The sequence below is a fragment of the Euprymna scolopes genome, chromosome 37 (genome assembly GCF_053919585.1).
Source record: "Euprymna scolopes isolate OS-2025 chromosome 37, ASM5391958v1, whole genome shotgun sequence".
NCBI classification, from domain to species: Eukaryota; Metazoa; Mollusca; class Cephalopoda; order Sepiida; family Sepiolidae; genus Euprymna; species Euprymna scolopes.
Window position 1 is genome coordinate 4,059,025 of NC_136518.1, and position 26,773 is coordinate 4,085,797.

Consider the following 26,773-nt stretch of genomic DNA (forward strand, 5'->3'; position numbering starts at 1 on the left):
CATGATGGACCCCTGAGGGACTCCAGCATTAATACTGTGAGCTTCTGATTTTTGCCCATCAACTACTACTCTTATGAACCTATCAGAGAGAAATGATTTAATAATTGAGAAGATATTTCCAGCTATACCATAGCTGGAGATCTTGTGAAGTAAACCTTTATGCCATGCCCTATCAAAGGCCTTTGATATGTCAAGAGCAATTGCCCTAAAAAGGTTGCCTCTGTCGAGAGATTCGCTAATCCTATGAGATATAACTGTAAGCACATCTGCTGTAGATCTAGCAGAACGGAAACCATATTGTGTGTCACTAAGAAGGTTATTTTTGCTGAGATGGTTGATTACTTCTCTATTTAACACAGATTCCAGCAACTTACTCATGACGCACAGGAGACTTATTGGCCTGTACTGAGAGGGGGATGGGCGATCACCTGAATTCTTAAATACAGGGCATACTGATGAGATTTTCCAGGGTGATGGGAAGCTATTCTCCTTAAGACAATGTTTAAACAGTTTTGTAAGTATGGGTGCTAGTTCTGGTTAAAGTTTTTTGAGTACTATAATTGGAATACCGTCAGGGCCGGTTGCTTTACTGGAATCAAGGTTTTTGATTAGCTTGGCAACATCACATACAGATATTTGTATATCACATAGTGTGTTTTCTGATACAGGAGGAAATATTGGGGGTTGGCGGCCTTGGTCGCAAAGGGTAGAATTGGCTGCAAAGTTCTTGGCAAAGAGTTTGGCTTTGTCTGATGCTGACGAGATTAACTCAGGTCCATTGATAATAGTTGGGATAGAACACACGCTTCTGTTCAGGATTCTGTTTGCAATTTGCCAAAACTGGTGGGAACCAAGCCGCTGCTCAGCTACTTTGGACTTGACGGATTGAGCATACAACTCTCTTGCGTTCTTTATTACTTTCTTACAATGGTTACTGGCAGTCCTGAAAGCGGCTTTAGTTTCCATACATCTATTACGTTGGAAGCAGTGGAAAAAGTGATTTCTGTGCGCAATAGCAGCAGCACATTCTGGAGAAAACCATGGCTGGCTGTTAGGTTTTTGCTGGAACTTTTTCGAGGGTAATGGTCTCAAAGTGCAGCATCTGCCGGAACAGATACTACACTTTGAGATATTAAATCTTTTATTCATGTTAAAAAATACAGTCAAAATCAACGATGAACCAAAAACTTAGGCACATGGCCAACTCAAAAGGGGGGAATTTGGGGGTCGTTGGTCATCCTTGTCACTCCAGAACTAAACAAAGTCAAAAGTTTCTCCCAGCTTGTATCTTCTTTCACCATAATACCGCATTTACCCTTTCATATTTGGGGACGTCCTACTTAACTCCCAATTTTTTAAAACATTTTTTATTGACGTGTAAAACAAAAAAGATAGCAATAAAATGGTACAATAATTCATTTGTTTCGAGGGCGGGGGAAGAAAAAACAAAAGGTGATTAGTAGGACCCTCCCAACCCCGTCTAGTTGATAGACTGCCCGTTCCACTAGGTTTGTAAAAGGAACCTCGCTTCTGCGGGTCAGTCTCTAGGTGGGGATGCCCTCTAGATGGGGGTGAATGGAGAAAAGAAATTTTTGTGGGTAAGGGATGGAGGTTAGTTTGTATTTCTTTTTCTCCAAGATGGGTAAAATTTAGAGGAAGGGGTGAAAACAAAAATTGCAGGTAAGAGGGGATGGGGATCTTGGAGGCTTCCTAATCGGGGTGGGATGGAACACACACTCAGCTAGCTGAGAGGCTACTTGTTTAATTTTACTGTACAGAACTGCGCGTTCCACACCTAGGCAGGGAACACGTATTCAAATTTGGCTCCTCTTCGTACACACAGACTTGCCACATGTATCCATCTTCTGTCAAATGCCGCACGATGCAGCCTTCTTCTATCACATCTGATCTTCTCAGCCAAAAGGCCGAGTAGAATAAGTATTGCTCTACTTATACATGCTGGCAATAGGAACTGACCAATCAAATGGAACCACACTCTTGCTAGCAACCAATCAGAAACCGGAATCACTCAATAAAACATACTGGATATTTTAGAATTTCTACACATAATTTTTTGCTCGAGAAGGAATCTTACTCTTCGTCTGCAAACTTTTACAGTTCAAGACTTGTATGGATTAGCTATCTACTGAAAACTCTCTCCTTCATCTCCGGACTTATACATGGTTTTCAATTCAACACTGCTTTTTATTGGAGCTTAAAATGTTTACGTTTATTTTCAGACAAAATATGAGTACAAATAATTAGGTGGACTTGAGTTAGGATTGAACTCATGATCTCTGTCTGTAAATCCTGATGTAACACTTGTACCCTCTCGATGTAAATACCCCCGCCAAACCCCACAAGCAGCTAAATCCCACCCTTTCACAGTAGAGATCCCTAGATGTAAGAGAGCCTTCTACTCCAGTAGTTTCTTCTCCAGAACCGCTAGACTTTGAAATTCCCTTCCGGGTCCCTGCTTCCCCAACTGTACTCACATGCAGAAGTTCAAGTGTAACGTGAACAGACATCTTACTGCCCAACTCCCTACATAGTACTCCTGTAGCTTATGTCCCTGATAGTAGCTCCCTACAACAAAGTGGCAATGTGCCTTGTTTGGGGTGTAAATGTAATAAAAAAAAACAAAAAAGAAACAAAAAAACATGGTCATTACTTTTTATCTGTGCCGTTATAGTTCAAATCTCTCAGACCCACACACTGTCTGATACCGTCGCAAAAGCATAAACAAATAAAACAGGAAAGAAACAAAAATCTGACTCTATATTTTGTTTAAGCGCAAACGAAATTCATTTATTTGTGCTTCCCCCAGAACAACACCTTTCATTCTATTTCCAGTCTTTTCGCACAAACATACACTTTTAAAAAATCTCTGTCGCTGCTGGCACAAACCAACACTTTCTCACCCTCGACTTTCACATGTCCATCTTTGCCCGGCCTTCAACTTCTTCTCGACCACATGGTATATTTTTCTCTCTTTTTCTTGTGATACAAGCTTGCACACACTTGCTAATTTGTATACGCGCTTTAACGGCTGCTGCTGCTAATATTTTTGCTAGCCAGCTATCCTTCGGCTGCTGCTGATATTTTTGCTAACCAGCTATCCTTCGGCTGCTGCTGACATTTTTACATGTGCTTTATTACACAGGTAACCAATATTTTTTTAGACCCAATCTGCCCTATTGCTCAAGTGGCAGAGTGTGGTTAAAACAATCTAATGTTAGATTTGACACACTTCTGCCAAAAACTCACAACTCCAAAATCTCGATGCTCTGCTATCAACAACTGAACTCCAAATCTTAACACTTGACCATCAAAACTATATGGGAAGCTACATTTTTTACTTGCAGCTCCTTTTTTTTTTTTAAACTCACGATCAACACAAACAAGGCACATTAGCACTTGGATGTAAGGAGCTACTATTTGGGACCATGTTTAGGGAAGATGAACAAGATGTTGGTTAACATTACATTTAAATTTCTGCATGTCAGTGCAGCCAGGGAAGCAGGTAGAAGGAAGAGAATGCGGTTAAAAATTTTTTGAAATGCAACACACTGTTGCCAAAAACTCACAATTCTAAATCTCGACGCTTGGCTCTCAACAACTCAACCCAAAATATTAACACTTTTCCGTCAAAACTCAACTGTAGCACACGACGCACTGCTGACAACACTTGCTACTTTGACATCTAAATCTAAATCCAAAATCAACCCTGTCTTTGAAAAATCAGCTTTTTATATTGTTACATCCTCCCTTGGGGGTCCTATTTCGAAATATTCCAGGAAATCAGAAATAATCCGCATGTTGAGAGGGTCATCAACAAAAACATGTGTCAGACAACATTTCGACCCCCCTCACCGTCAAAATTTTAATAACATATAAGTTATCACGATTCTAACTCAGAAACGCTGCCTATGGGTTACGGAGGGGTTACGTCAATTGTCGGTGCATTTGAACAGAATTCGCGCAGCAATGTCTACCTAGAGAAAGATAAAGGCGATACCTTTGGTTAAACAAACAAACAAACAAAAAAAACGTTAAGATACTCCTTTTTTTCGAATTCATAATGCATACGAGTCGACAACAATTTAAATTCCAAAGTCAAGCAATAGAAAAAAAAAAAAAAAAAATGAAGCAGTTGACAATTTCTTTCAAGATGGTTCATGTAATGTAGATGTATGAGCGCACAATACAGCTGATTCCTTCGAGGAATTTCATAATTTCTCTTTTTTGTTGAGAAAATTGAATTTGATTTTGGACATATTTTTTTTTTTTATTATTCAATTTTCACCCCAAACAAGGCAAAGTGCCACTTTGAAGCAGGGGGCTACTATCAGGGACTTAATTAGCAGGGTCATTATGAAGGGAGATGAGTAGAAAGATGTTTGTTCACATTACACTTGAACTTCTGCATATCAGTACAGTTGGGGAAGCAGAATCCCGGAAGGGAGTTCCAAAGACCTGCAGTTCTGGGGAAAAAACTATTGGAGTAAAAGGCTTTCTTGCACCTAGGGATCTCTACTGTAAAGGGATGAGACATAGTAGCTTGTCGGGGTAGTTACGTCGAGGAGGTATTGTTATTCTTAGGAGAGAGGAATTTTTAATGTCTATGTATCATTTGCTATTTCGAGCAAAAGAATATTTTACCTACATAGGACGGGTATTAGACGTATGAAATAATTGTATCTTACCTAGGATAGATAATTTACAGCATGCATATGAAATAATTTTACCTTTGCAAGGACGGGTAATATACAATACATATTTAAATAATTTTACCTTTGCAAGGACAGGTAATATACAATACATATTTAAATAATTTTACCTTTGCAAGGACGGGTAATATACAATACATATTTAAATAATTTTACCTTTGCAAGGACGGGTAATATACAATACATATTTAAATAATTTTACCTTCACTAAGACGGGGAATTTAAATACACATATTAAACAATTTCATATACTTTTTTTTACCTCACAACGGACATTACTTTCTCCAACCCTACCCCCAAAAGAAAACGCAAGAACACGTTTAAAATTAACATAATCATGCTTCTCTCTACCCACCACTTCAACCATCACATCATTCCCGGATGATAAGATAAAAAATTCAAAACAATATAGATTACCCCCTACAGAAACTGGCCTTGTAAACTTTCATAGAAAACCAACATTATATATGTATTAATCTAATTTTGAGATCGTAAACTGTTTTAGCCATATCCGGAATCGACTTCACAAATGAAGTAATTTTGAGATAGAAAATTGTTTAAGCCATTTCCGGTACAAATTTTATATTCTACCACCCTCATTTAATCCAAAGAGACGCTGATTATTCTGCTAGTATAAATTTACCCCTATCTCATTTAATACGAGGCAACGCCAGTAATTCTGCTAATAGATATTTCCATCAATATCCTTCAATCTGATTATTCTTTCAAGATGGTTCATGCAATGTAAATGTATGAGCATATTAAAACATTTGAGGAATTTCGTAATTTCTCTTCTTTTTTTCTTCGTTGCCACTTGCTTGTTGATAACGGAGTTCCAAAATCATTTGATAGGTGTGGACTAGACGTGATCTTAACAGCAACTGACTTACTGACTGATTGACTAACCAATGCCCAAAATAATGATTGCTTTTATCTTTTGCGCTAGAGTTGGTTAGTTTTTCTTTACAACCTAATTGGCCACTGGTCTTCCTTCATTAGAATGCTCTGCTGTTATCTATTCTGAGTGGTAACGATCTTGGATCGTCACAATATTCAACCGGAAGCATCTCATTTCAATTTTATGTAACAATATTACAAGAAAATATATATAAAAAAAGGAAGCCATTTTTTTTTTCTCATTATTTTTGTTTACACAAAACTCTACCGATTGCACACAAACAAAAAACAAATCTGTATTAATTTTTAATCACAGGGAATTTCAAAGTCTAGTTGTCTGAGGGAAGATGTTTAGGGAAAATTAACAAGATGTTGGTTTACATTACATTTAAATTTCTGCATATCAGTACGGTCAGCTAAGCAGGAAGGAAAAAAAGAATGTTAAATTCAACAAACTGCAGCACAAAACTCGCTATTCCAAATCTCAACACTCCACTGTCAAAACTCAACTCCAAATTTGAACATTCCACTGTTAAAACTCAACTCTAGAACAAGACGCACTGCTGACAACACTTGCTACTCTGACATCCAAATCAAAAATCACACCGTCTCTGAAAAATCAGGCATTTTATATCCAACCGGAAGCATCTCATTTGCAATGTGACAATATCGCAAGAATATAAAGAGAAAAAGCAGCCATTTTTTTTTCTTTTTTCTTTTTTCTTCATTCTTTTTGTCTACGCAGAACTCTACAGATTGCACCTAAACAGGTTTATACTAATTTTTTCAAGTGCTTAATTACAAAAGAGTAACTCGTTTTGCTTTTGGTAGCATTTTAGATGACACAGGCCATACGTATTTCCTAGCCTATGCATATATCCGTAGACGTTAACGAAGGGTTCGTTTTCATTTTGCCTACTCACTGGTTTTGAAATGTCAGATGCAGCGTATGCCACAGGTTATCGTTCACGCGGGTCGTGATCGGGATCGACTGCGTTATGTTCTGCTTCTTGCTGAATGGAGCAAACTTGAGGGTCGGATATCCATCTAGTAACCAAACCTGGAAAAAAAAAAAAAAAATTAAATATGGTACAAAATTAAGACGGTTATATTGATCGGTAATACTGTGAAACTGCAGTAACGCGTCACAAGTAAAATTTATTTTGATTATTAGGAATGCTACTATCATCTTGAATTTTATCCTCACAGCATTTCGGCTGACATTTTTTTTTTTTTTTTTTTTTACATAGGCATCACCACATTATCAAGGCCAAGAGGCCACTCAAGGATAAGGGTTAAAGAGTGTACAGTAGAAATTGGACATTATAGTAATCATTAGTAATGAAAATTTGGTAAAGTTGATAACTTATATGGAACGGCTCATCAAGAACTTATTTACGTTAGACTTGAACACAACCATATTGTAGTCAGCCGGAAAGCAGGAAAACGGAAGACAATTCCACAGGCGTGCAGTTCTAAGAAAAAAGCTTTGTTCATGGAATCTACGTTTAGGTTTAGGCACAGATAAAGAGTGGGGGGAATTATTGATAGTGTTTACAGCTAGACGAGTGTTTCTTGTGAAAGTTTGGCGAGGGGGGACCATAGATTGACATAACCTCCAATGGAGGTAGCATGTTCTCATCCAGTAAGCCATGACCTGAGTAATTCACAATGCCATATAGAGGGTACTCTATATAACATGGATGCGGTTTGCATATATTTACGTGTGAATATATTATTCCTGATATTTATTAACGATCTCCTTGATAATATTGAGTCCGAGATGGGTATATTTGCTGATGATACAATGCTCTATAACATGCATGAGGGAAGAACGGATGTACACAAATCTAAGACAATGGCCGAATCCTTAGAAAATTACCTCCAGACCATAGTGGAACTGGGGACAGAAATAGTTATTAACATTTAATACTGCTAAGAGTAAGCTGCTTTCCTTTAACAATTACAAGACACCTCTCCAACCACCGATAACCATGACAAATAACTCCCTACCAGAGAATTCTTATTTCAAACTCCTCGGCTTAACATTCACAGGAAATATGAACTGGAACAAATACATTGAGGACATTGCGAAGGCTGCTGCAAAGAAGGTGGGCTCCCTCTATTACGCTAGAAAACTGATCATACCTGAGAGTATCCTGTACCTCTACAACTAGTCTCTCTCTCTTGGTTAAGGTCCAAAAAAGAGTTGTCAATCTAATATATCCCACTTTGTCAACTAAGCTCCAACTCTTGTCCCATCGCCGCAATGTTTCATCTGTGTGTGTGTTCGAAAACTATTTTTATTAAAAATTGATTTTCTTCTTTATCATTTTTCATAATTGTTGGATATGTTACTAATTTCGACATACCAATTAGGTAAGTGCCATTGGCTTATTCTGTTTATTATTTATGGATAATCTGAAATGTTTTTTCGAAAATATATCAGCAGCAGCAGCAAGACGGCAGGAAAGAAAGAGAAAAGAAAGGAAGAAGATAGAGAGAAAGAGTGAGAGAGAAACGGAAAGAAAAAAAGGGAAGAAAAAGGGAAGAAAAAAGGAAACGAAAGAAAAAAAGGAAAGAAAAAGGAAAGAAAAAAGAAAGAAAGAAGGAAAGAAAAAAAGGGAAAGAAAAAAGGGAAAGAAAAAGGGAAGAAAAAGAAAAAAAGAGAAAGAAAAAAGAAAAAAACGAAAGAAAAAAGAAAAGAAAAAAGGGAAAAAATGAAAGAAAAAAAGAAAGAAAAAAGGGAAAGAAAAAAAGAAAGAAAAAAGGGAAAGAAAAAAAGGGGGAAAAAAGGAAAAATAGGAAAGAAAAAAGGAAAGAAAAAAGGAAAGAAAAACCAGGAAAGAAGAAAAGGAAAGAAAAAAGGAAAGAAAAAAGGAAAGAAAAAAAGGAAAGAAAAAAGGGAAAGAAAAAGGGAAAGAAAAAAGAAAAAAAAGGAAAGAAAAAGAAAAGAAAAAAGGGAAAAAATGAAAGAAAAAAAGAAAGAAAAAAGGGTAAGAAAAAAAGAAAGAAAAAAGGAAAAAAAATGAAAGAAAAAAGAAAGAAAAAAGGGAAAGAAAAAAGAAAGAAAAAAGGGGAGAAAAGGAAAAAAAGGAAAGAAAAAAAGGAAAGAAAAAAGAAAAGAAAAAAGAAAGAAAATAAGAAAGAAAAAAAGGAAAGAAAAAAAGGAAAGAAAAATAGAAAGAAATAGAAGAGAAAAAAAGAACATTGCAACAAACCGAGCGTGTGGGGGTACCCCTTCACAAGTGAAAAATTTAAAAAAAAAAAAAAAATCCAAGGCGTTATTATTGAGAATTGAGAAAAGGGCAAACAAATGGATGAACGATTTGGAGGAAATTTTACCCTTATAATGCCCCCCCCCCCTAGGAGGGCAACCAGAGTTCCTATTTACAATGCCTCCCCACGGGACACAGTTAGACACCAGGGTCGTTTTTTTAATGTGGAGAAAAGGAACAAAAATTAAAAATTGTCTCAGTCGTGAAGGATTTCTACTCCACTGAGAAAGAACAAGAAATTGAAGTGCAGTATCTGAAGAACAGATACTACATTTTGATCTTGGCCCAAAGGCAACCCAGAAAATCCATTCTGATAAAAATTTGCTTTCACTATGGCTAATGTTTGTGCAAAATTTTTAAAAAATTCAAGGCGTGGTTGTTGAGAAAAGTGCGAAGAAATGAACGGACAAACAGATGAATGGGGAGTGAATTTATAATTGTTTGTTTGTCGGGGGACCAAAAAGAGAGAATCTTGTAATAAATAAAGGAGAGAGAGAGAGAGAGAGAGAGAGAGAGAGAGAGAGAGAGAGAGAGAGAGGTAGATAGATAGATAGATAGATACATAGATAGAGAGAGAGAGAGAGAGAGAGAGAGAGATAGGTAGATAGATAGATAGATATATAGATAGAGAGGGAGAGAGATACAGAGATATATAGATAGATAGATAGATAGATGATAGAGAGAAATATATATATATATAGAGAGAGAGAGAGATAGATAGAGAGAAATATATATATATATGTAGATAGATAGATAAATAGATAGATAGAGAGAAATATATATATGGAGACAGATAGAGAGAAATATATATATGGAGAAAGATAGATAGATAGATAGATAGATAGATAGAGAGAAATATATATATGGAGATAGATAGATAGAGAGAAATATATATATGGAGATAGATAGATAGATAGATAGATAGAGAGAAATATATATATGGAGATAGATAGATAGATAGAGAGAGAGAAATATATATATGGAGATAGATAGATAGATAGATAGAGAGAAATATATATATGTAGAGAGAGAGAGAGAGAGAGAGAGAGAGAGAGAGAGAGAGAGAGAGAGAGAGAGAGAGAGAGAGAGATCAAGTATTCGTTCACCTCTAGAATTCCAGAGTCGGTGCCAGTCTGACTATCGAAAGTGGTCAGACCAATATACAACAGGATGGACCTCTCTTGAATGGTCCTAAATTCCATTTTTATGTCAAGATTGTATTTCTCCGTCAGGTTGAGGGAAAGCAACGTTCCGATACGCGGGAAGGACAGGGGCGTGTTCTGAATTGGTTCGCATCCGTACTGCACGTTAGGTCCGCCATGGTACTGCGTTGAACCATTTCCGTGCTTTAAATCATACAACACTGAGACGTCGTTGAAATAGATGTTACGGAAACAGCCAATGAAATTCTGCGTGACTTTCAGACCTGGAATTAAAAATAGAAATTCATTGTTTTTAATTTATAAAAGAAGCTTTTTTTTTTTTTGGTTTGCGCATCGTAATAATATATAAATAGTGAATGAATATATATATATATATATATATATATATATATATATATATATATATATATATATATATATATATATATATATATATATATATATATATATATATATAGCGATATAGCGAGATATATATATATATATAGCGATATATATATATATATATATATAGCGATATAGCGATATATATATATATATATATATATATATATATATATATATATATATATATATATATATATAGCGATATATATATATATATAGCGAGATATATATATATATATATATATATAGCGATATAGCGAGATATATATATATATATATATATATATATATCTCGCTATATTCAGCCACTCTGATGAGTCGTAGACGACGAAACACGTGTCAGTGGATAATTACATTTTAAAAATATATAAAAAATATACCGCTCCCCATGTGGGGGTACCAAATTGGTTAAAGGGAAAATTATTCCCAGCTCGCATTTAGGTAAAAATGCGCTTTCGTAAATAATTGAATTCATTCAAAACATATCGCTAAAACCAAAACAAACAATATATATATATATATATATATATATATATATATATATATATATATATATATATATATTTAAGTATTATAAAATAATAAATAAATACTATATATAAAATAAATACTATATATAAAATATAAAATAAATAAATACTATATATAAAATAATAAATAAATACTATATATATATATTAGTGGCCTGGCAAGACTACAGGGGAGACAACCGAAGCAGCAAAACTAAAGCGGCCTGCCAGGACACTATATCTATATATCTATAAAAGTGAACGTGTCTGTCTGTCTGTGTGTCTGTCTGTCTGTGTACATTTCCCTACGCAATAACTCTGTCAATTTTTAGTCTATAGACTCGAAATTTGAAATACTGGGTACTGAGATTTGGGAAAATCGATGTGACGGGTGTCAGCCAGAAATTTGGCTGTTAAGGGGTCAAATTTCAACGATTTGACCTTTAAGAACTCTACCAAACTCCTCCGACAATTTTGGGTCTAAACACTTGAAATTTTAGATATAGGTTCCTTGAACCTGGATCTAACTTAATAAAGTGATTTGAGCCCGAAACTATAAATTTTAAGGGGTCATAATAGGGGTCAAAGTTTAAAAAAATTAACCATTTTTTTTGTTTTTTTTGCTTTTTTTGCACAGCATACACCTCCAAACACCCGAGCAACGCCGGGCACCCCTGCTAGTATATATATAAATGTAAGAAAAATTGGGCATATTTTATTGGTTTGAAAAAAATAGGTTCATTGTCATAAATGTTTAACTATAGAATAGTATTAAAATCCTTAAAGATTCTGCAAATTTGTTTCGTCCCATGGAACTAAAGACATGAATATTTCAATATTCAATTTGACTACGAGTAGCAGAAGTACCCGTCGTTAACTGGGTTCAAAAACAGCCTCCAGAAAATGGACTGTGATTGATGAAAGTATGATAGGTTATGAAAAGGAGGGTGTTGTAAAGAAATAGGTTTTGATACTCAAAAATTTTACCCTAATCAAAATATGATGAAAGTAAAGATAATTTTCGTGAAAATATATTTTTTTATATCAACTTTGTTTCCATTCGTTGACAAGAGTGACCAACAAAATGATGGTTCCTTACAAAGAGAAAATGTTATATATATATATATATATATATATATATATATATATATATATATATATATATATATATATATATATATACAAGAAATAAATGTTATCATAGTCAATAAAAGTTACTTTTATGGTAGAAAAGTTCATTGGTTTGTATTTTTAAGTAGTTTGTAAAAAAAAAAATTTTTTAATTCACGAACTGGTTTAAAAAAATCAAAATGGTAGCGACTTTGAAATGGAGAGCCCCGTTTTCAATTTGAAGGAGAGGCACCTGAGCATTCTGTGTTAACAATTTAAGAGAGTTCCGTCAACGTAAGGAATATTTATAAACATATTTTAATGTTTTCCGTTATTTTGTGCTTGAGAAATATTCGATTATGGCATGTGTAGTTTATATAAAAATCAATTTATGTAGTTATCGCCTCAAATTTCGTTTTAATTTAGGTTCGCAGTAATTATTTCAAGTAAAGAGCATTAAAAGCTATTTCAGAACAAAACAAAAAAACAAAAAACATGAACTGAACTTTTATTGACTATGGTAACATTTATTTATTGTATAGTTATTTTTACGGGTAGTGTTGCGGACCAGGATATAAATACCCTAACTCGCTACAAGAAAAAATAATGAAACGAATTGAATGAAGGAAACAAAGAACTCAAATGCTGGAATAAAATAAACATGTCGTTTATTTTCTGTTGAGAAATGAAAGTCTTGGGTGTACACGTGTTCATTCAGCCGTTGACGACTATGCGTGTGGAAGGAAAGGGGAATGCAATAGAGAAATGCGATGCGGCAAGCCGGCCTGTAGAAAGAGAGTCGCGCACATGTCTGTGTTGATGGACCAAAACAAAGGGGAGATAGAGTGAGAAAGTCAATCCAGTTCATAGAGAGAGAAAGCGTATAAAGTGTACGTGCACTTATACACATTACAGTAGCAGGGAAAGTGACGTTAGGGCGGTCGGTTGGTTTGTCGACTCAACTGGTCGAACGCTGGTCCGGACGAAAAAGGGAAGTTGACAGGTTTTGTTGACTTTTATACTGGAGTTAGTGTTCTGGGTGCGCATGTCTGGTTTTCACTTAAAAGGAAGTGACGTCACAGCTCGGGTGTGTGTATGCGCATGGATGTGAGTGTGTGTATGAGGCTGTGTATATGCGTGCGTGTGTGTGTGCGTACGTGCGTGTGTACATGTGGGTGTGTATATGTGAGGAAAAACATGTTCGAACAGTAGTCGTGTGTTGGTTTTTCTGCTAAACACTCTTACTAAATAATATCGACGAAATATCGAAAAACAAAGAAACAAAAGCAGTTTTGAAAAATAATGACGCTTTACTTACTTTAGTAAAATAATCCGAAACAGCAAAATGGGATATTAAAAAAATAAACATGTAATTATTTTAGTTTTTTCAAGCAGAACAGAATCGATATAAATCTGAATACTATTGCCATTATTCTCATCGTATATATATAGAGTCTGGGAAAACAGGCACCTTACCACCTCCACCAAGATGACCGTCTACAGAGCGTGCATCCTCAGTGTTCTACTGTATGGGAGTGAATCCTGGACTACATACTCAACACAAGAGAGGAAACTCCAGGTCTTCCATATGAGGTATATACGTAGGATACTTGGTATCACATGGCAGGACAGAATGAGTAATACTGATGTTCTGCAGAGAGCGGGCATCCCATCCATTTACTCCCTACTGCGTGAGCGACGTCTTCGCTGGCTGGGCCATGTGCGCAGGATGGATGATGGGCGCATCCCTAAAGACCTTCTCTATGGCGAGCTTGCCTCAGGCTCAAGAAAGAGGGGGCGACCCCATCTTCGCTACAGGGATGTCTGCAAGCGTGACATGAAGGCTCTCTCGGTGGACAGGAATACATGGGAAGCCTCTGCAGCTGACAGAACTGCCTGGAGGAAAATGATACGCCAGGGGATTATCATCAGCGAGAGGACCCTCCATGTTGAAAATGCTGCAAAGAAAGCTAGGAGAAGAGCGAGTGTACAGGCGGAACAGCCGGACGAAGCGGCAAATTGCATAACAACCTTCGTATGTCAAGGCTGTGGCAGACTATGCAAATCAAGAATTGGTCTCTACAGTCACACAAAAGGATGCAAACAGGCAACATAGTCGTTTTGACTGACGGATGCCACACACACACACACACACACATATATATATATATATATATATATATATATATATATATATATATATATATATATATATCACTTTTTATGGCAATTTTATAAGCTCGAAATCTCGGCAACTATTGATCAGAATTTAACAAATGAAGGTCTGTTGGAACGCTAATGACCTGAATTGTGTAGTGGACTATGTGACACTCGCCCTTAAGGTCGCATATTATTGTTAAAACAAGTGGGGAATCACTTCTCTATATTAATTTAACATAAAATGAGCACCCATTTTTATGGCCACTTTGGCTATAAAATGGGTGCTCATTTTACGTTAAATTAATAAAGAAAAGTGATCCCTCACTTTTTAAAACTATAATTTATTCATATTATTGAAATTACTCGTTTCCTGGGATTTTAACTGTTGTTTTTATTTTCAGCACCCCTGAAAACCTGTAATAGTGGTAAGTTTAAAGGATTTTTTGTAGGTGGAAAGATACTACACCTTTATCAATATTTCAATTAGTCATTTATTTTCCTAGTTTTGCATATGAATTACAAAATATCTGATATTTCCCCCAAACCTCTGGTTTTCATGGAAGGGAGACTAAAATGGCTGCTATGGTTTCAAATGATCTGAAATAACAGCAAGGGGAGACTTGATTCCAAATATTTCTCTCATGTTATATCTCCCCTATTTGGTTTCATACATAAAGTAAATTTCACAGTGTATAAGGATTATTTGATATTGGAGATATTCATAATCGTACCCTGTTTCCAAAAGAGGGGAGATGTAACATATGAGAAACTGACAAACCCAGTTGGCAACAAAATCACACCCCTTCACTGTTGAGGTTTCTAGATGCCAGGACTCTAATAAGTTCTTCCCTCACACAGCTAGACTTTGGAATTCCCTTCCTGCTACCTGTTTCCCTTACTATGCTGATTTGCAGAAGTTTAAATGTAATGTAAACCAACATCTTATTAGTTTTTCCTAGGCATGGTTCCAATAGATGGCATTGCGACCAAGCGGCGATATGCTTTGTTAGGCGTGAAGTTGAGTAAAAAAAGAAAAAGAAAGAAAAAGAGAAAAAGAAAGAAAAAGAAAAGAAGAAAAAGAAAAAAGAAAGAGGAAGAAAGAAAAAAAGAAAAGAAAAAGAAAAGAAAAAAGAAAAGGAAAATGAAAAAAAAGAAAAAGAAAAAAGAAAAGGAAAAGAAAAAAGAAGAAAAAGAAAAGAAAAAAGAAGAAAAAGAAAAGAAAAAAGAAAAAGAAAAAAGAAAAAGAAAAAAGAAAAAGAAAAAAGAAAAAGAAAAAGAAAAAAAAAGAAAAAAAGAAAAGAAAAAGAAAAAAGAAAAAGAAAAAAAGAAAAGAAAAAAGAAGAAAAAGAAAAGAAAAGAAAAAAAAGAAGAGAAAAAAAGAAAAAAAGAAAAAGAAAAGAAGCAGTAATTCCATTACGAAGAAGCACGCCTGCGTCTGTGATAATAAAATTGACATTTCTGAAATGCATGACTGCACATTTGAAACTCACCTTTGGTTTTGACAAAGTTTTGTCCTCCGCCAAAGTAGACGTGCGGGTCAAGGTTAAGGTAATTCTTCACATCTTTGGACTTTGTTTTGCTATCCAAGTGAACGTACATTAACGTGCCCTTATGGACCAGAGTTAGGTTGTGCCAGCTGAAACATCAACGAGAAACCACATTAGAAAGAATTCACAAAACAGCTGTGAGACTCGCAGTTCGTTTACAAAATATTTTAGAAAAGTTTCCAAATTTTGTGTTCATTTGGAAATGTAAGACCGATAAATTTTGGTACTAGTGCACTTATTGATCCGTGCTGAAATAATAACGTTATTATTTAGAAAGCCATTCTTAACAAGAGGAGGGGGAGGGTATTTTTTTTTACCTATTCTGTACTTTATAATGAAATAATAACGTTATTTCGAAAGCCATTCTTAACATGGGAGGGGGTGTTTTGTAACTATTCTGTGCTTTCATCTAACAATCTAATAAAGATATTGTGAAACTTGAATTTAACCTGAAAAAATTTTTTTTTTTAAATAGCGCGGTACCAAAAAAATGCATAAGTACCAAATAACTATTTGGTACTAGTGCACTTATTGATCCGTGCTGAAATAATAACGCTATTATTTAGAAAGCCATTCTTAACAAGAGGAGAGTGGTGTTTTGTACCTATTCTGTACTTTAACGTTACAGTTTAATAAAAACAGATATCATAAAACTTTAATTAAACTTGAAAATACTATTTGAAAAGAAAAAAAAAAATAGTGCGGATCAATAAGTGCACTAGCACCTAAATTGTCAATACCAAGTGATTCTGCTGAAATCTGCATTTTTAATTTGCATTCGAAAATTAAAAACCCAAAAGTCATGCAGTTTAAAATTTTTTTTTTACCTTTTTAAACAGTGTATTGTAAAAAAAAAAAAAAAGACAAAATTAAATTACTAAAAATACGAATCCCGATAATGGATTATTACAAATTAAATACAGGTACATATACAGAATAGGGACTGTGCTATCGTTGGAATTTTCCTGGCAATTTACATGAAACGCCAGAAAGTTTTGCGATTTTTTTTTTTTTTGTACAAACGCTACCAATTTTATTTTTTTAATTAAAAAAATATTTTTTTCTGTTATTATGAAGATAATTTAATGAAAAATTAATCAGAGAAATGAAAAGCAAATTCTTTTTTTGTTGTTTGAAGAAAATGCGATAAAGAAGTATAAGATAATTTTTATAAAACTTTAAGAAAATTAAAATCAAGAAAAAAAAACAATCATTGTAAGGTAAGTTTCATGAATAATTTTTTGAATAACAAATAACTGATTACAAAAAGAATGTTTTTTTTTTTTGCATTTTTATGATTTCTTTGTTTTGTTCAAATCAAAATAAATATTTATTTTTTATTTTTGTAGAACAATAATAGCAAATAAATGTTTTTTTTTTAATGACGTTGTTGGCTGTGATTTTATTAGCTTAGGATTTCAACACCCCTCGGCATTTTATGTAAACTGCCGGGAAAATTCCGACAATAGTATGGTCCTTATTCTGAATTAATACCTAGGTATATTAAAAGTTAATCATTATTATTATTATTATTATTATTATTATTATTATTATTATTATTATTATTATTATTATTATGTACTCACTAGGAGTAGTCACACAGGCCATCATCAAAGATTTCTCTTTGAGAATAACTTGTGGTGTTTTCTGGAGTCTAAGTGACAACAAGTCTCCCCAGATTTCCAGTACTCTTCGCCACTTTTGACAACCTTTGCAGATGAATTAGCATTATCGCAACAGCCACTTACCATTAATATTATCATCATCATTATTTGTATGGTTCTTATTCTGAGTTAATACCTAAGTATATTATAAATTAATTATTATTGTAAGTATAATTATCATTATTATTATTATTATTATTATTATTGTAATTATTATAAATTAAAAAACAACTAAACAGAATATAAAGCCAGACCCCATAAAAAAATGAAATGATTAATAAAATTCATAATAATTCGATCAGATTTCGTACAAATAAACTATAATGCGTGACGTGTTCATCAAATTTCAATTATGAATGTCAAACAGTTTTTTACTTTTTATGTTTTTGAATTTTTTTAATATTTGGATTATTCGGTTCTCATCTTGAACAATTTAACACAATACGGGAATAAGAATGTATTTGTAGGATAAACATCCAGAGAATTTCCACCAGGTTCATATAATAGCGCTCAATAATAGAGCTATTGGTAATTGTGCATAAAACTAGACCCTAAGTTTCAAAGATGGCGGCAGGTCTGCCAATCAGAGGTATTGAAGCACAAAATTGATACAATACTTCCGCTATTCTTCAAAACTGCTTCCTTATAAATCTGGGCAAAATATCAAGATTTTTTTTTTTGTTGATATATTTTTTCAAACATATTTACGTTTTCTTTTTTAAAAGTATTATATTTAAATATGCTTTATTTAAATACATTTTATTTACATATACTTTATTTAAACCTTGTTTCCTTCAATAACTACAAGAAACCTTCTCTACCACCAATAGCAATGGCCAAGAACACATTACCTGAAAGTACTTCTTTTAAACTCCTCGGCCTAACGTTTACAGGGAATATGAACTGGAATAGATACATTGAGAGCATTGCCAAGGATGCTGCAAGGAAGGTTGGCTCCCTCTACCGTGCTAGAAACCTACTTACGCCTGACAGTATCCTATACCTCTATAAGGCAACCATTCGCCCATGTATGGAGTACTGTTGTCACATCTGGGCTGGTGCATCTGCTTCTTGTCTCTCGCTCCTGGACAGGGTTCAAAAGAGAGTCGCCAACCTGATAGGTCCTGAACTGTCATCTAGGCTTCAGCCTCTGTCCCATCGACGAGATGTTGCATCCCTCTGCCTGTTCTACAAATACTTCAATGGTGAATGCTCTGATGAACTGCAAACACTTGTACCTCCCCGACATAACTACTCCCGACAAACCCGACAAGCTACTAAGTCTCATCCCTTTACAGTAGAGATCCCTAGGTGCAAGAAAGCCTTTTACTCCAATAGTTTCTTCCCCAGAACTGCGGGTCTTTGGAACTCCCTTCCGGGATTCTGCTTTCCCAACTGCACTGATATGCAGAAATTCAAGTGTAATGTTAACAAACATCTTTCTACTTATCTCCCTTCATAATGACCCCGCTAATTAAGTCCCTGATAGTAGCCCCCTGCTTCAAAGTGGCACTGTGCCTTGTTTGGGGTGAAAATTGAATTAAAAAAAAAAAAAAAAAAACCCTGCGTAGTCTATTATGATTGTCGCCGATTTAAGAAATATTTTATAGTTACCATACTTTGGGGTAATCCGGAGGTAATTGTGACAACTAAAAAAAAAAATACTCTTTATATGCATGATTTTCAAAAGAGCACTTTTAGCTAGTTCGCGCAATTATACCGGACTTGGCCCAATTACAACAAAGTACCGTAACTATATTTTACGTTAATTTTTTTACCTTCTTTAATAAAAATATATAAAACTATGTACATTTTTTTTATCAATTGATTTTGTGTTTTTTAATCGCATATTTTTTTTTTTTCAAATAGGTTTATATTTTGTCAAACGTTTTAGATATTTTTATGCGATTAAAATACACAAAATCAATTGATGAAGAAAGTTTACATAATTTTATATATTTTTATTATGGTGAAAACAATAAGCGTAGAATATATGTAACTATAAAAATATGTAACTATAAAAATGAAATTTTCTAAATTGGCAATGATCGTAATATACTGTGCAGGTTTAAATAAAGTATATTTAAATAAAGTATATGTAAATAAAGTATATTTAAATAAAGGGTATTTAAATAAAGTATATTTTGATAAAGTATATGTAAATAAAGTATATTTAAATAAAGTATATTTAAATAAAGTATATTTAAATAAAGTATATTTTGATGAAGTATATTTAAATAAAGTATATTTTGATGAAGTATATTTAAATAAAGTATATATAAATAAAAGATATTTAAATAAAGCATATTTTAATAAAGTCTATTCAAATAAAGTATATGTAAATAAAGTATATGTAAATAAAGTATATTTAAATAAAGTATATTACATAAAGTATATTCAAATATAGTACATTTCAAAAAGAAAACGTGGGGTTGTATTACTGTACACATAGATTCGAAAAAGTTGTCAAAAAACAAATATATAACAAATAAATGTTATCAAAGGCAAGATAAGTTACTTTTCTACCAAACTGGATATTTTTTCGTGTTTTATTCAATGTAACATGTTTATTCAGCTCGAAAAACATACAGTATTTAACGATGTATTCGAAAATTCAAGATGGCGTCTGATTCTCTCTTTAACACGGTAAGTTTGGGAAAAGGTGTTATAAATAAAAAACTATGCAAAATACTATTAAAAACCCGCCGAATATATGTCAACCTATGTCACGGTAACATATATTGAGCGAGTTTTTAACAGTATTTTATCTGGGTTTTATTTATAGCATCTTTTCCCACACTTACCGTGTTAAAGAGAGAATCAGACGCCATCTTGAATTTTCCTATACATCGGTAAACACTGTATGTTTTTCCAGCTGAATAAACATGTTACATTGAATAAAAACACGAAAAATATATCCAGTTTGGTAGAAAAGTAACTTATCTTGCTTTTGATAACATTTATTTGTTATATATTTGTTTTTTGATAACTTTTTCGAATCTATGTGTACAGTAATACAAACCCGAAAACGTAAATATGTTTGAAAAAATATATCAACAAAAAATATATAATTATAAAATATAGAAGTAGTTTTTGTGAAACACAGGAAGTATTGTATCACTTATGTGCTTCCACATCTCAATTGATAGAACTGCCGCTATCTTTGTAAACTCAGGGTCTGGTTTTATGTACAATTACAGAGTTATTTATATCAATATTTATTTATACGGACATGTACATGTCCGTATAAATAAATATTAATGTATTTTATATAGCTGGCACCAAAGCGATATATGTTATATAGCTAGTCTATATAATGAAACTATATATATATTTGCACACCAAAACGACCATTGTTATATAGCCATCATTATGACGTGTCTATCGAATGTGCATATAGAACATAGTTTCTTCATATCTAATGGAGTTCATACACATATGTGTGATGATGTTTAGTTTGTGCGCACATGTATTTATTGATAGCTAATTATGAATTAAATAAAAACATACATTGCTTGTTTCAAATAAAACTCATACTGGAAGTTATATCAACAGTTAACAAAACGATACGTCAGCTGAACCCAGACAATGGGAGGCAACTTTTTTATATGGTTCAAGGGACAAAACTGTTGTAATCTGTTTGTCTCTGCTTTATCATTATTTTTAGTGTTCGACTGAGCTCCAATCTATGGCCCCCCCTCGCCAAACTTTCGCAAGAAATACTCGTCTAGCTGAAAACACTATCAATAATTCCCCCCACTCTTTATCTGTGCCTAAACCTAAACGTAGATTCCATGAACAAAGCTTCTTTCTTAGAACTGCACGCCTGTGGAATTGTCTTCCGTTTTCCTGCTTTCCGGCAGACTACAATATGGTTGTCTTCAAGTCTAACGTAAACAAGTTCTTGATGAGCCGTTCCATATAAGTTAACACATTTACCGAATTTCCATTACTAATGATTACTATATTGTCCAATTTCTACTGTATACTCTTTAACCCTTATCCTCGAGTGGCCTCTTGGCCTTGATAATGTGGTGATGCCTATGTAAAAAAAAAATCTTCACAGTATTAAAAACCCGACTAACATTGACAAATTTTCAATATTTATATGTGTGTATAACGTATAGATATGGATCAACAAACACAGACATATCGTTGAAAGGCTGTAGGGTATTCACGACTGAAACTTGGTGGACAAGTCAGGCATGGAATTTCTCATAATAAAAATAATAATAATAATTATTATTATTATTCATAACTATCAATTACATTATTTTTACCGTTTAACAATTTCATTTCAATTCTATTATGCATATTGAAATCAACTGCGTCTCATTTTTGCCGTTTGAATTAAACGATTTTACGTTGCAACATTAAAAAAACATTAAAAAGCACAATCTTCTTCCACAAACGGCTAAAATAATTCACGTGAACTTTTTCAACCATGATTGCTAGGAATGAACGCTGTCCACACTACAAATTTCCAGTTCTTTCAACGGGGTTCTTTTTCTTTTTCATTTCGATACTTTTTTTTGTGACCAAGAGCGGAGGTCCGCTTGAAATATAAAAAATAACAATAAAAATATTAAATACAAAAAGTAACATCGTTTTTCATGCTTCAAAAACCCTCATAACCTTTAAATCACTATATATATATATATATATATATATATATATATATATATATATATATATATATATATATATATATATATATATATTTGGTAAGGTGATTGATAATTTATAATTAAAAATTAAAGTTAAAAATTAAAAACCCGTTTCATAAGAAGGAGCACAATAAAGCCAATAAATTGTACGATCGTTTCGGAAACTTTAACTTTAATTTTAAATTTTAATTTTGAATTATAAATTATCAATCATCTTACCAAATATAAAAATAACTCTAGGATATTTGCCTATTGAGCTTTGATACATCGGCTTTACAACGAGCATTATTCTTTTCCTGTATTTTAATTAAATTAGTATTTTTACTATAACATTCAAATACATCTTGCTCTATAGAAAATTGCTCTAACCCCCTTTAAATTATATATATATATATATATATCTGTGTTATATATATATATATATATATATATCTGTGTTATATATATATATATATCTGTGTTTTATATATATATATATATATATATATATATATATATATGTGTGTTATATATATATATATATATATATATATATATATATCTGTGTTATATATATATGTGTATGTTATATATATATATATATATCTGTGTTATATATATATATATATGTATGTTATATATATATATATATATCTGTGTTATATATATATATGTGTATGTTATATATATATATATGTATGTGTGTGTGTTATATATATATATGTGTTATATATATGTGTGTGTGTATGTTATATATGTGTTATATATATATGTGTGTGTGTGTTATATATATATGTGTTATATATATATGTGTGTGTGTGTTATATATATGTGTGTTATATATATATATATATATATATATATATATATATATATATATATATACATATATATATTTATAAAGACGTGAACCATCGCGTAAATTCAATCAACTAACAAATGGAAAACGGGGTGAGGAAAAGAAAAAAATTTAATGGGGCAAGTTATATGTACAATTCAATAAAATAAATAAGTCAATTAAAAACAAGATCGTTAAAATACACCCGAAGCGCTTTTCGTTCAGACTAACATTTTCAAGGGTCATAAGTCTGAAAATTATTATTTTTTAGAATATTTGGTAGTGGTATGGAGTAAGAGCGGAAAGGAGGTTAAGAGGAAAAAAAAAAAAAAGAAAAGAAAAAGAAAACCTTGCTACCCAAATAATTCTAATTGAAGCCGGAGGTTTCTCTGCTTGCACAAAGTAGGGGCTTAGCAATGATGGCAAGTGCTTCGAGGACAGACAGGTGGAACTTTGTACGTCCTCGGTACAAAACAGAAAAACACTCCGGAGAGAAAACAAGACCGCACTCCTTTTTATCGACCAAGTGTTGGCCGATGGACGATTCTATCAGTTGAGATTTTCTGGTGGTAGGTTGATGATCTCGGATGAAACGGGGAACATGTTGGGCGATTCTGACCTGAAGACGCTGGGTCGTCTTGCCTATATAGACGGCACCACACCGACATTGAAATTTATAAATAATATTACTTGTTTGAGAGATAGGCAAGACATCCTTACGAAATGAGGGAAAGGCGGTTTTTGTGGAAAAGGCAATACGGAGCGATAGAGCACCAAAATTAGAAGACACCAGAGAGGAAATCTTATCGCAAATAAGTTGGTCTTCAGGTCCAATCCAGGGTAACTTAAGGTATACCGGAAATCTAAATGGACCGTATTTTGGTAGCTCAGAAAAGGATTGAATTTTTTTTTTTATTAATAACTAAGTTAACCAATGGAGGCGGATATCCATTCATAATAAAAATACTTTTAATGTTTTCAATTTCCACATCAATAAGAGGTGGGGAACAAATAGCAAGTGCCCGATGGGTTAAGTTTCTAATAAGATTTAGTTTCCTGGTTGTGGGTGCAAAAGAATCCCAACTAAGATAAAGACCAGTGAAAGTGGGTTTTCTATAAATAGATGTCATAAAGGAAAGCCCACGTTTAGAAACTAACACATCAAGGAAAGGAAGGGAGTTATCTTTTTCCACCTCCATCGTAAATTTGAGAGAAGGGTGTAAACCAAACCTCCGGCTTCAATTAGAATTATTTGGGTAGCAAGGTTTTCTTTTTTTTTTTTTTTTTCTCTTAACCTCCTTTCTGCTCTTACCTCCATACCACTACCAAATATTCTAAAAAATAATAATTTTCAGACTTATGACCCTTGAAAATGTTAGTCTGAACGAAAAGCGCTTCGGGTGTATTTTAACGATCTTGTTTTTAATCGACTTATTTATTTTATTGAATTGTACATATAACTTACCCCATTAATTTTTTTTTTCATTTCCTCACCCCGTTTTCCATTTTTTAGTTGATTGAATTTACGCGATGGTTCACTTCTTTATAAATATTCTAAAATTTTGCCAATCGAATAAAGATATATATATATATATATATATATATATATATATATATATATATATATATATATGTGTGTGTGTGTGTGTGTTATATATATGTGTGTGTGTGTTATATATATGTGTGTGTGTGTTATATATATGTGTGTGTGTGTTATATATATATATGTGTGTGTGTTATATATATATGTGTGTGTGTTATATATATATATGTGTGTGTGTGTTATATATATATATGTGTGTGTGTGTTATATATATGTGTGTGTGTTATATATATATGTGTGTGTGTGTTATATATATATGTGTGTGTGTGTTATATATGTGTTATATATATATATATATATATATATATATATATATATATATATATATATATATATATATATAACTTTGATGAAAATAAACAGGTTTTTCATTTAGCATCACTTTAATTTGACTTTAAATTAAAGCAAATAATAAATAATCTCAAAACACAGCAGTAAAGTAAACAAACAAATTCCTTCTTGTGACTTCATGTTAGTTGCTGGGAAATCAGTGTTACTGTTGCGCTTCTATTCGTTTTTTTTTTAATTACTTGTCCATATTTTAAAGGTTTCTATGTAAGTTTAATATGAAATAACAACTTTATTTAATTGTAAGATTTAACCAAACAAAATTTTTTTCTGGGGTATTTTTTTTATTAAACTTGCATAATAAACCTAAACCCTGCTCTTAAAAATTGGACAAGTCTATAGTAACCTAAGGATTTGTTTAAAACAATACGTAAAATTGTTTTTTGCAAAATGCCGTTCTACCAAAAAAAAAAAAAAAAAGAGAAACCAATAATATAGAGAAATATAATAAACACTACCCATAAACATTGTTTTTTTAAATATATAAAATAAAATTACCACAAAATAATAAACGTTTCCCATAAAATTGTTTTTTTTTTAAATATATAAAATAAAATTACCACAAAATATCAAACACTGCACATAAAAATTGTTTTTTAAATATATAAAATAATATTACCACAAAATAAACACAGCACATAAAAATTGTTTTTTAAATATATAAAATATTATTACCACAAAAATAGTAAACACTTCCGATAATTTGTTTTGAATATGTAAAATAAAATTGCCACAAAATAATAAACACAGCACATATAATTTTTTTTTAAATATATAAAATAAAATTGCCACAAAAATAGTAAACACATCCCATAAAATTTTCTTTTTAAATATGTAAAATAAAATTACCACAAAAAAGAGAAATAATAAATAAATGAAGATCTAAATATATTTTCATTAAATTTGTGTGTGTATGCATATATATATATATATATATATATATATATATATATATATATATATATATATTAAGTACGTGCAAAGTGAACAGCCGATGCTCAAAATGTACAAACATTTTGACCCCTCCCTTTACTTAAAAATTCACCAAAAATCAGGAATTAACCAATTTTAATAAAATTTTCAGTATTTCTCAAATAATGATCCTGAAATATAATGAACCCATTATTTTAATTTAAAACTCCGTGAAAATGTTTTATTCTGTTTAAACAAAATAAACACTTTTACTAAAGTTATGGTTTAAAGTAGTAAAAAAAAAGATGAATGAATTTATTTTTGCTTTTTTATGAAAATAAAGCATCGTAATTTGTAACAATTACAAAAAGAAAAATAATTTTTACTGGAATTTTACGAAAAAAACCCTAACGTCCGTATTAATGAATTTGATATCACTTGAAGAAAAATTAATTTCTCGAACTAGCGATATTATCATTGAATTAAGCATTGTTTATTTAATATTTTCACACAAAAATTATAATTACTGTTTTTAGATTACATATTTCTCATAATATCTACAGGTAAGATTCTAATATATTCCTTGCTTAAATGAATGTGAAAATTTCGGCATAACATCATTTTTTATAATTTTGAAAAATAATTTTTTTTTAATTTAAAAGAAGGAACATAGAAAAATAATTAAATTAAAAAAATGGTAAAAATTATACAAACGTTGACGATAGGAATGTAACGGTGCACGGCTGGAAAACCCCCCAAAGAAATCCAGTACTTTGTAGCTCCCTTTAAATACCTGATGTCATTTTCAAACAGCCCTTGGACTTTCTGACAATTTGGCTTCCGTAGAATCCATACTTTGACGATTTTTTATTTGTTGTGATTGCACGAAGCCAGAATCTCACTTTTGGAGTGTAATTATTTTATTTTTGTAAAAACAAAGTGTGTTTTTTTTAAATTTAATTCAATATCTTAAGACTTTAC

General features: G+C 32.3%; 1 protein-coding gene across 1 annotated transcript in view; it reads right to left on the bottom strand.

Annotated features, from left to right (window-relative positions):
* The window catches only part of LOC145261042 (axotactin-like), a 482,064-nt gene that overhangs the window by 232,890 nt on the left and 222,401 nt on the right, over nucleotides 1-26,773 (bottom strand). Inside the window, exons 7-9 of the mRNA XM_080119191.1 lie at nucleotides 15,725-15,870; nucleotides 10,012-10,331; nucleotides 6,551-6,687 (exon numbers count right to left, since the gene is read on the bottom strand). Of these exons, the coding sequence (XP_079975317.1) occupies nucleotides 6,551-6,687; nucleotides 10,012-10,331; nucleotides 15,725-15,870 (603 nt within the window). The remainder of the gene's footprint in view (nucleotides 1-6,550; nucleotides 6,688-10,011; nucleotides 10,332-15,724; nucleotides 15,871-26,773) is intronic.